The 11,998-nt window shown below is 37.4% G+C and overlaps 2 protein-coding genes across 3 annotated transcripts in view; one reads left to right on the top strand and one right to left on the bottom strand.

Annotated features, from left to right (window-relative positions):
• Positions 1–4,361, top strand: part of LOC107678023 (dihydropyrimidinase-related protein 2) — a 29,482-nt gene extending 25,121 nt beyond the window's left edge. For both annotated transcript variants that reach the window (XM_016473124.1, XM_016473125.1), the window contains 2 exons: positions 327–492; positions 801–4,361. In XM_016473124.1, coding sequence (XP_016328610.1) covers positions 327–492; positions 801–892 — 258 coding nt within the window. In that variant the 3' untranslated portion in view covers positions 893–4,361. The remainder of the gene's footprint in view (positions 1–326; positions 493–800) is intronic.
• Positions 4,362–5,745: 1,384 nt separating this feature from the next.
• On the bottom strand, positions 5,746–8,669 carry LOC107677980 (alpha-1A adrenergic receptor-like). The gene is made up of 2 exons (XM_016473056.1): positions 7,717–8,669; positions 5,746–6,143 (listed from the first exon to the last, which is right to left on the bottom strand). The coding sequence occupies exons 1-2, from the start codon at positions 8,639–8,641 to the stop codon at positions 5,746–5,748; spliced, it is 1,323 nt and encodes a 440-aa protein (XP_016328542.1). The 5' UTR covers positions 8,642–8,669.
• Positions 8,670–11,998: the final 3,329 nt, after the last annotated feature.

Raw genomic sequence — 11,998 nt, 5'->3', positions numbered from 1 at the left:
GTGAAAAATTTAAGGGGGTCTGAATACTTTCCGTACCCACTGTGTATATATATATATATATATATCATTGTTTTTATTGTTGATTTTATAGAATACTGATTTTAAAAATTATAAACATTTATTATTCATAAATAAATAAATAGATTACCCATTTATTCTGTAAATATACTTATTCATAAATTAAAATGTTATGCCTATTAATATAAATATCACTTAATTGCTATTAAATGTTTTCTTCATTAATGTTTAACTGTAGATTTCTAAATGTTTGAGGTTATTAGATTAGCTGTGTTTTATTAACATTATCATGCACTGTTGTTTTGTAGCTTGCTGAACTGAGGGGCGTCCCACGGGGTCTCTATGACGGTCCGGTCTGTGAAGTCTCAGTGACGCCCAAAGCTGTGACCCCTGCTTCCTCTGCCAAAACTTCTCCTGCCAAGCAGCCCTCTCAACAGCTCCGCAACCTGCACCAGTCCGGCTTCAGCCTCTCCGGTGAGCACTTTGCAAAAATCTAAACCAAAAAATTTATAGAGATGCATGATATGTCATTTCCATATAGGCTGATATTATTTTATTTTTTTAACGCATCATTAAATATAAATTAAATAGTATTAAATAAAAAGAAAATATTTTAGTTGCTTAGTACTAGCCAGAATTGTAATAATACTGAGAGATTTGTTGTTTATTATTCACAGTATTCTATTATGAACCGTTTTGAACACTTTCACAGGAACAGTGTCATCATGTTTAAATATTTATACACCATAAGGTTGATTTCCTTTTAATTTGTCTTATTTCAGGCGCTCAGATTGACGACAACATCCCCCGCCGTAACACCCAGCGCATCGTTGCGCCCCCTGGTGGCAGGGCCAACATCACCAGCCTGGGCTAGACGCCCTCCTCCAGCCGACAGGAGAATAGGGGGTTGGGGGAGAGGGATGTCTATAACGGAGGTGTTTGCTGAGACCACCTTGTCACATCAAGAACCCTCCACAGGGCCTATGATTTTCCACTTCCTCCCAACCCCTGAGCTCTCGCCCGATTCCCTTGTTTTTCTTTTCCCAACCTCGCACCACTTCCTAAAGGAGACATCTAGAGAGAAAAAAAACAAAGTATTTGCCTCATGTGAAGAGAGAAGGAAAAAATGTTACATCCACATTTGAGCACTTCTGATTGTATGATTTTTATACTGTACTTTCTACCCACCACGAGTCATGTTATCATTTTTGTATTTAACTTTATTTGCTTTTTGAAATCAGAGGGATCAAGTGCGTGTATTAGAAAAGCTGTTTATCATTGTTACTTATTAACAAGGTAAGGGTTAGAGTACTGGCTTTCTTGTGTCATTGTGGCTAAAAGTCTATTACACTAGGAATGTTGTAATTTTTGGAAATCTTTTATTACGTTTTTTACTCAAACAATCAGTTTACATCAGTATGAACACCTGACCGTATTCCGCCCATGCCCTTTCCGTGGCATTCAATGCGATACTTTCTGTACCGGTCAATAAAAGAAAGCTTTTCCAGTGGTCGCTGATTAAACACCATGTGTTGTTTCACAACTAGAGATATTTAATTAACACTGTTAATGTTACTGAAGAAGAAACCGCATGTAAAAACACGGAGCTTAGCAAAGTTGGAGAAAATAAGAGAGGACCGCAAATGGTTATAGCTGGAAACCTCCCCTGTTTTGGCCTCAACCCCCTTTCTTTTTTTTTTTGCACAAGCTGCTTTAATACGTAAAGTTTAAGAAGAGGATAAAGTCAAGTTTGTATTTGGTCATGAAAAAAGTGAGCTGTTTAGCTACTGAAGAATTTTGAATTTGTGTCAGAACTGGTGAAAAAAGTCTGAATTTGTGAGATAAAAAGTTTCCAAAGTTAGCTAAAGAAAATGCTGTTACGTCACTTTTAAAGAACAACGTGAATGTAACTCCATGAAATTAGCAGCAATTTCCTAATGCACTAAAGCCCAAAGTATACTTAAGTGTTAACGCAAACACTTGCCGAATGTTTACAGCCGAACATGTTGCCTATCTACAACAATATATATAATAAAGTATATTTCATTTCATAGCGTGCGCAAACATAGCCGCTGGACACATGCGGAGTAGAATTGAACTAAAAACTTGACATGTTGCCACCTTGTGGACAAAGTAATTAGTGCAAAAAAAAAAGTGCATAAAAAAAACCTCAGAGTGCATGTGTGAGCTGAGCTTAAAGAGTTACATGTGATTACAAAAATCGGGCTCCACGTATACTAAGTAAACTTTGGACTGAGAGTCAAACCCCCAGATGGATGTTTCTGTAAGTTTGGTTGCAGTGCAAAACATGTGAGTTGTGAAATTTGACGGTATAGAGTGACTATGCCGCTACTTTCTATGTCAACAAGTGTGATATCGCAGACCTTACGCTAATGTGTCTTTTTTGTATCTTTAACTCCAAGCTGTGCCTGGGATGTGCTGATCATGTTGAGTACTTCTACAAGAGCTTGTTCATGTTTTTTGTTCGAAACAACTCAAAGGCTGTTAAAAGTAAAATAGCCGGTTAACCGATACAAAGGTGCCAGATTTTTCTCTTTACTCGTCATAGTGCTTTTGAAAGGCTTTTTAAAGAATGAGTTATCACAGCGCCATTTTTAATGTCGACATCCATTTTAGTGCCGTAGTAAAATGCTGCATACTGTAATAATATCATTAAAATAAAAGTTAAAAGTTAAAGGTGATATTCAATGATGACCTGTGGCAGCTTCATGTTTGCGTGGTGTTATTTTATTTTATCAAAGAATGAATGAGAGTTTTTTTTGCACTGAGCAGCTAGTACTCTGGGTTAGCTAATACAGCTAGCACAGTATCAGTTTTCTTCTGTGTTTGACGCATTTCCTTTTGAAACAAGAAGTTTGGACTGGATACACTGAAGGGATCATCTCTTTACTTGAAAGAACCAGGCTTTAGGTATGTCAGTCATTTATAATGATTTGGTATTTAGTAACACTAGTTGGTTGCTTGGTATTGGGGGAGGGACACTGTCATTCAAGAGAGCATTTGATTGGACAAAAATCAGTGTAGTACAATATTAGTCATCAATCATTTTTATTATTTTGCTGTTAGGAGAAAGACCTTTGAAGTGTTTTATCTGCTTATGAGTACACTATAGATTAGTAGATATATCGCCACAGGACTCTTAAAGTAACGATAATCCACATTTTGTGGATGGTGCTAAAGCTTATGTTCAGCTCAGACAAAGAAGGCATGGTAGAAAGTAAAAATGGTAATAAAAAGACATTAACTGGTTTTAATGTGCCTTGCTTAAATCTCACTATGATTTAGCAATGGCGGGACTTTTTTGTATAGGCTAGTCTGTTTTTCATTTAGTAAACCCGTCCTCCAGCTGTTTTCTTTTCCCTCATGCACATAATCTTGGCCGGTATCATCATTCTCCATTGCTTGCCCTTTCCTCTGTGACTCAACAGAGAAACACACACACACACACACACACACACACAAGCTCTGATTCATTCCAGCGCTGACAGGGTTTAAACTTAAATGTTCAGTGTGGCTTGGTTGTTGTATACTTATTGTACTGGAAGACACACAGTTGACTGTTCCAAACTGAGGATATGGAGCTCCTAAATGGACTTTGTGTTGGGGATGTCAGTGCTTTTTGAATTTTTGCGTTCCCCAGAGAAACTTTGCATTGGCTTGTAAAAAAAGGTTAACAGAACACCACCCTGTACTCGCTCAAATGTCCCATTTTAGTTTCAGTCATGTCCTTTAGGTTCGTTAAAGAATCGTCAGTTAAGCGAAACTACAGCAAGAGAAAGGTCGGGCCATCGTTTAGTGCGCTGTCGGAATGTGTATCTCTCAAATGGAGGAGGGTGACGCGAGGTTATAATGATTCATTCGTCTGTTCGCAGGGACTGATGTGTTAATAATGGCCGTTGCAGGCCCCGTAGAGTCTATCACCTCATGACTGTTGATTGTTTTCTTTCTTCCTGTTTCTTGTTCATTTCTTGCTGACCTCATTGCTTTTCCACTGTTACTATGACGACTGTCCCTGCTAGACAACAGGATCTAACTCTTTTATTTGTCATGGCAACACGTTACACATCGGAAGCATACCCTTAGCAACCCTTCTGGGCCTGGTGCTATTAAAACAACATTGAATGGCTGGATCATTTCAACTAAGTTGTGATTACAGTGTAGCCCAACACAAACCATATACAGTACCCACCGTTAAAAAAAGAAAGCCGCCATCGTCCTTTCCCGCCTTTCTTGCATGGTGGCACATTCTGAATTGTAGGTTGATGGTTTGAGAAACAATTTTCTTCTTTATTGGTATTTTTGTCTTTTAAAAGAAAAAACTTACTGAGATGGAAAACAGAATAAAAAAGTTAAGGTAATACATTTAATTCAAGATAAATTCAGAGAAAACCAGTCTTACTCTAATTTAACATTTTGTTTAATTTGTATTTGTGTATATCAGATTTGTGCTTCTCAGATTTAAATGTAATGATTAGTTTAATTTTTATTAAAAAAAAATAGTCAAAAATGTGAAGATGTTTTATTTCATTGAAGTTGGTGTGAAAATATGGCATAAATTGAGAACAGAATTGTCCTATGTGAGATTTCAATGTCTTTTCCTTATCGATCATATGAGCACATGCACGAGTTCAAATGAAACATGCCTTAAGCATTTCCTCTGATCCCAGAGCAGCTGTTGGCACTAACACTACACACATATACACACACACTTTGCTATGTACGCTCGAATGTTCTTCTATGCGTGGTATGTAATCTATGTAAAATGCAGATGGGAACTGAAAGATTGTTCAGTCTGAGACAATGATTTATAATCCCAAACCCTCTCTTTCCCCACTCCAGAAGTGAACGTGTCGTGTGCTGGTGTTTATTCTGTTGGCTGTGCTGTTTGAGGATGTTTGCTTGCTCTTGAAAATGTGTCAAATCCCTTGGATGGTGATGTTACAAAAAAGGAAAATTAATAAAAGGAAGAAAAGACATTTATTCTTCTCTGTTCTTAAATTTCAGCCATTTGTACAATTTATATAATAAATAATAATGCATCAGGAATTAGAATGCACCAGAATTAAGTAGACATCTTACACATACACTGACTCCTTTTATAGTCTGTTAACATTATATCATCAAATTCATCATATCATATCATGTATCAATACAGGGTCCAAAAATGAACATCTATTTTTAGATTTAAATAATACAACATTTGAAAAATAATACAAAATATAAGCATTTCCACCGATTTGGACTTTATTGTACACTCTAAGAAAAAAAAATCTGTAGAAAAATTTATACTGTCCCGGCAGAATATTACAAGTACATTTTCTGTACGTTTACGACAATTCATTAAACTCTAAAACACAATACAATGCAATGCATAATTTAAAATATGCAAAACACGTGAAAAATCAATACGGAAAATTCCTTCATATTAACAAAGTACATTGGACTTTTCTTAGAGTGTATTTGTATTTGCACAAGTCAAATAACTCTGTCCACAATCATTTCATTACCAAGCTAAATTTTTACACTACAAATTGTGAATCTTCACAAGTTAATCTTCACAAAAGTGCAGGTGCATGTTATAGACGTTGCCACAAGGTGGTGCTCCTGTACATGAAAATTAACTAGATCCCTGGTCATTTGTGTTCCATTCCACAGTGCCTTTGTAAACTCCTTTGAAAAGTTGTCTTTTATTCTTTCTAAAGCATTTCACACAGCCTCACCGTCCCTCTTCCATATGGAAACCTGATGAACTTTCATTGTCAGAGATGTTTCAGGTGTATTCAAAGCACTGCTGCTATGTGCAGTATATGAGCTCTTATTAGTGACAAGTGATGCATTAGTAGGCTTCCAGGAGTCAGTAGATATAGATGGGAAACCCTGTGCAGATTTGGGGCCATGCATAGGGTCTCGAGCAGAAGCCGGAGGGCTCCAGGTCCTGTGCATTCTGCTGAGGCAGTGGCCACGGAGAACGTTCTGGAAGGCCTTCTTGAACTCCTGACTGAAGCACGGGTAGATGATGGGGTTGAGGCAGCTGTTGAAGTAGCCCAGCCAGAAAGTAATTTTGAAGACAGTGTCCGGGGGTCTGTGGGATGGGAAGATGGAGCCTTCGGAGACACAGAAAGAATGAAAAAACGAAATTACTATATGCAGCAAGAGATCTCCGTCATTCATAAGGGTCACCTCAAGACGGAGGGTCAAATGGTTTTGGATGTTTCATATTTTCAAAGGCTTTGCTTTGATGTGTGCATTTCCTTCCAGTATTTTGAAAGCTTTCAATCCGATGCACAAATGACTGACTCATAGCATCTTAGCTGTCCAATTACTAAACACACAGACTGATAAATAAGCTGTATTTCCATCAAACATTCAATGAAAGCTCAAATGATTTGCCTGCAAACACGTGGAATCCATACAAAAGATGGTTTTCTGAACTAGGGCTGCTGTTTAGCATATAAAAGCCTCTTTTCTAGGTTAAAACAGAGACTTTCTCTTTCTTTCATAATTCATTCTTTTGTTGTAAACAAGCTCATTTAAATGCAATCTAAAAGGCCCAGCAAGGATTATGTCAATGCTGTTTACGCACATAGGCATATTGTGGGAGAACATTGGGTCGTTTGGAAACATGGGTGAGAATAAACAACAGAAAATTAATTTAATATTTCGCTGGAAAACAGCGTGTGTCTATCAAACGCGCTCACATACCTCATTTAAAATAACAAAAGATTCAGAGCAGTATGTTCTTTGAGTTATTGCAGTTAAAGGTTCAACAAAATCCGGTTATTGTTTCCTCACCCTCATGTCGTTACGATTCTGAATTTTTTTCTTCTGGCTGTTTTCTGAGCAATGCAAATGAATGAAGAGGAATCAGCTAAAATGACACTTACACACTATATTTCTGCTGAAGCTGTACAATAGATTTTCATGAGGAACAGACACAAATTTAAGATAATCATTTGTGGCTGTTGATATTTATGATAATCTCCCCTCTGCAGTAACTTTTAAATCTCATCTCATATTTGGCATACTCATTTATCATCTTTATTTTGAAGAAAAACAAAACTAATATTAAAAAAAAAACAAAAAACATATTAATATTTGAAAAAATATAAAATAAAAAATAAATTGTGTGGTGTGACCAAAATGCAGAAAAAAACAAACAAAAAAGAAAAGCAAAACAAACAACACAAAACAAAACAAGCTTTTCTGTTTTGTAGCTTTCAAACTAGTAGCACTAAAATCTCATTTGTACTGGCACATTCAAACCTTAAATAATTTGCCATTATATTCTATCATTATTTACTAAAAACAAAAGTAATATTTTAACAAAACCGCTTAATATTTGGGGAAAAAAAGCAAAGTTAATACAAAGAAAAAAACAAACAAAACAACTAAACAAAATAAAAAGCAAAACAAAACAAAAAGTCACTGAAAATATTACATAATTGATTATTTTATGGCAAAAACAATGTTAGTTCAGGTTGAAAAATGTCATGTGGTGCGACTACATAAAACTGTAACCATATTTACAAATGAATATTGTACATTTATAAATTAATAAGTAAATCTATAATATAATATTTAAAACTATTATTTGAATTTTATTTATTTTATTTTATTTTATTTTATTTTTGGATGGGCTTTGCTATGTGTTCACAAAAACATTTAGCTTATACTCACTTATGGGCAGCACTAGGAAAAAAGGCAGCCAGCAGAGCACGAAACATCCCACCACAATCCCCAGAGTCTTGGCCGCCTTCTTCTCCTGTGAGAACTTAAGCAGACGCATGAAGGCGAAGTGCGAGTTCTTCGAGCGCGCTGCTTCCTCCTTCCCGGCGGCCTGCTGGGCGTTGCGACAGTGGATCCGCAGGGTCACTCTGTGCTCATTTAACCCATTCGTCTGCCTGCCCTTACTCATAGAACGAGTCTTTTGCTGGGCCACCACATAAACCCTGCAGTACATTGCCAAAATCACTGCCAACGGCACGTAGAAGGAGCATGCGGCAGAGAAGATGGCATATCCTGGCTCTTCGTTCACTCTACACACCGACTCGTCCTCAGGCATGGTCTCCCTCCATCCGAACAGCGGACCGACGGAGATGGCAGCCGAAAGAGCCCATAGAGCTGCCACTGCGGCTAGTGCCCTTCGACCTGTAGCCAAGGAAGGGTACCGCAGTGGGTAAGTGACAGCCATGCAGCGATCCACAGAGATCACGCAGAGGCTGAGGATGGACGCCGTGCAGCACAGCACGTCAAGAGCGGTCCAGGCATTACATAAAGGACGGCCGAACACCCAACGGCCCAAGGCTTCAGATGCAGCGGAGAACGGGAGCACCACGGAGCTCAGAAGCAGGTCTGCAACGGCCAGATTGGCGATAAAATAATGCGTCATGGAACGGAGGTGGCGATGGCACACCACAGAGAGGATGACCAGGATGTTGCCCATCACACCGAATATTATAAAGAGCACCAGCACCAGGCCCAGAGCCACCGTCTTGGTGATGTCTATGTCAAACGCAGGTATCGCAGTACAGTTGGGAGTGGGACAGGTCTCAGGGAAAAAGGTTAAACTTATGTTATCTTCTGCTGGAAACACGTTGGTCATGGTGTGAGAATCTCTATGTGCAAGTTACAGGGTTAAGATCTAGTAATAACCATCCATGACTTTTAATATGTTTGCTAGTAGACACAACAAAAACATGCTTGTAGTGTCACACTTGAAGACATTTGACTCACATTTCAACTTCTCGGGTATCTCTTTTGATATCAGCCATTAGCCATCATAGTTTTTATGATCTTGCAACCTTAAAAAGAAAAGAAAAGAAAAAAAGTAAGCACTGTTTCTGGCAGGACCGAAGGCCACTGAGGAAATTGGTGTATGCTAACATGCTAAAATAACAATGTTAGCTGTTTTCCCCATATTTTTTTATGTTTCCATCATTTTTTTACTGAGCGCTCTTGTGGATATGTATCTTTAATGACAAGTTAACATATAACCAATATGAGTAGCCTATAAAGTGATTTAATTAAGTTTCACTAACCTTAATGAATTAGTATTTTAGCATTGCTTTCCAGAAGTACAAATAAAACAGTAACAGTTCTTGGCTTGTGGTTCAGTGAGCGAATGATCCAGTTCAGTGAGAGAGTGACTTGTCTGAATGATTCGGTCCATGATTCATTCAATAACTATGTTGTATTCAGACTGATTCACTAATAAATTTGAATGAATCAGTCCATGATCCTATTCAGATTGATTCACTAGTCTTAATGAAAAGCAATGTTTCTGACAGGATTATTTTTTTGCACCAACCCTCACCAGGTAATTTGGTGTATGCTAGCATGCTAAACCAAAAAATAATGCTATTTTTCCAATGTTTTTTTTTTTAAATGTTTACTTAATTTTGTTATGCAACCCTGCGGATATGTATTTTTACCTACAAGTTGACGCATCAATAATTAATAAATATCTAAAGTGATTTATGTTCCATTAACCTTATGAATTAGCATTTTAGCATTGCTTTCCACACAGTAACAGTTATTTGCTTGAGTAACGTGTCTTCTTCAATCGTAGTACCTACAGTATGTGATTTTTCAGTTTGTGATTTATGCGTTCAATTCAGACGGAGTCATCAGTTTCATTCCATATCTTTATATGGCAGAAATAGTAAGAGCAGTGTGCTAGTATGCAATTCTGAATTCAGCCATTGTGTTCTGTTCAGACTGATTCATTAGAAGGAACCATAGATTGACTGATCACAATTCTCACAATTCAGATCAAATATATATTATCATAAAAATGTCTAAATATCTGGCTGTGAACCATTTATGTTTTTAGCTCAATGCGGTTGATTCTTAACCCCTCTGTGATAAGTAATGGGATGGAAAAGTGCCTGTTTCTTCACGTTACTGTTTCGTTTTAGCAGTCGTGTCCTGCGGATGTTTAGGTGCCTCAGTCCACAAAAGCAATTTAGGACTGATCTTTTTGTCAATATGGTGTAATGAACTAACTGCAGGAGCTCATATACAGGCCAAAATACACTGAACAAAATTATAAACGCAACACTTTTGTTTTTGCCCCCATTTTTCATGAGCTGAACTCAAAGATCTAAGACTTTTTCTATGTACACAAAAGGCCTATTTCTCTCAAATATTGTTCACAAATCTGTCTAAATCTGTGTTAGTGAGCACTTCTTCTTTGCCGAGATAATCCATCCAAGTAGCAATAGCCAACAATACATTGTATGTGTCAAAATTATCGATTTTTCTTTTATGCCAAAAATCATAAGGATATTTAGTAAAGATCATGTTCCATGACGATATTTTGTAAATTTCCTATTTACGGTATAGCCTACCATAAATATATCAAAACTTATTTTTTGATTAGTATGCATTATGCATTACTAAGAACTTAATTTGGACAACTTTAAAGGTGATTTTCTCAACATTTAGATTTTTTTTGCACCCTCAGATTCCAGATTTTCAAATAGTTGTATCTCAGCCAAATATTGTCCTATCCTAACAAACCATACATCAATGCAAAGCTTATTTTTTTCAGCTTTCAAAGTTGACCCTTCAAAAATAAAAAAATACTGTTTTTTTTTTTGGTCCAGGGTCACACACGCGCGCGCGCACACACACACACACACACACACACACACACACACATATATGTGTGTGTGTGTGTGTGCGTGCGTGCGTGTGTGTATTTGTGTGTATGCAAATTCTGACCACATGACAATAGCTGTTTACTTCCAGTTGGCGCCTCCAAAGGATGATGTCTGTTAAAGCGCCATAAAACATGTGTGTCATACACACACAGAGTAATATGTAGGCTGTATGCGCTATTATTAATGTTGTAGTAAAATAAGTCACAAGACATGTCAGTAATCACATTTGTGAGCACAACTTTGAATAGGCAGATTCATTCACATTACGAAAATCATAATCAAAGTATTTGACATTAAACACAGTAAAAGTAAAAAATAAATTAGCCTATGCATGTTGGTTTACTTCTGATACTAGAAAATATTTGTATTTGCAACTCTTTTCATCGTATTGAGCTACTTTGGGATTTCTCACCATCTTTCAGCATGTGACCAGGAATAACTTTTAAAACTTTTCAGATGCAGTTTTATTTTGACTATCCACGGAGTGAAATGCTCTCACTCAGCTAGAATAATATGGGGATTAAAAGAGTTACGTGAAACGTGTCGTTTTCATACACCAAAACCACTGCAAGAGTAAGCATTTGTGTGACTGAACATTTGACTCAAAACCTGACTGAGACAACTTACCCCGTCAACACCAGTAGCCTGCTAGTTCTACCAACTGTCCACAGATTAGACTGTTACACTAAACAGCAATACAGTTTGAGCTAAACAAGTTGATACAAATTCAAATCACAATTTTAAACGAACTCGAAATCGATTAATTATCATGCAGCTCTTCAGGTAGGAGAATCACCGGTTCTTATAGCCTACCATAATAATTGCAATTATTCATTCAATCAAACAAACAATTTGCGGGTCTTTTCTTCATTCCGAATAAATATCCTTCTCAGAATAAATTGCACTTACCATCATTCAGAGCAACATCTGTAAAATCGTGTGAGTTTTATTTTCACTCGCTCGTGACCTTTGAAAAAAACCAATAACAAGCCGTATACAGCAGCTGTTTTGCGGTCGCGCATTGGCTATTGTGAAAGTACTGAAGTAATCATATAGCTGTCATCATCCCGATTTCAATCCTAAATATCGAACATGTTTGATATGATCGGGGCGGCCGCGATTTGTGTGCGAGCAGATCGGGAGGTGCAAGATTCGATCTGTGAACGCCTCACATTACCAGATAATCCTCGCCGAACATCAGGACTGATCGAGGTGCTCGACAAGATTTTTGCTCCGATTCTCAGGAGGGGGAAATCGGGGCTAAATCGGGCTAAAAATCCTGTAGCGTGAGCCAG

The sequence above is a fragment of the Sinocyclocheilus anshuiensis genome, unplaced genomic scaffold (genome assembly GCF_001515605.1).
Source record: "Sinocyclocheilus anshuiensis isolate Anshui unplaced genomic scaffold, SAMN03320099.WGS_v1.1 scaffold260, whole genome shotgun sequence".
Lineage (NCBI taxonomy): Eukaryota > Metazoa > Chordata > Actinopteri > Cypriniformes > Cyprinidae > Sinocyclocheilus > Sinocyclocheilus anshuiensis.
This window is presented reverse-complemented; position numbering and strand designations above follow the sequence as displayed.

Bases quoted from the DNA above. Each gene is read 5' to 3' on its own strand.
- LOC107677980 (XM_016473056.1), bottom strand. From the start codon at position 8,641: ATGACCAACGTGTTTCCAGCAGAAGATAACATAAGTTTAACCTTTTTC. The intron at 6,144-7,716 runs GTGAGTATAAGC...GTGTCTCCGAAG, and splicing joins TTTCCTAGTGCTGCCCATAA to GCTCCATCTTCCCATCCCAC.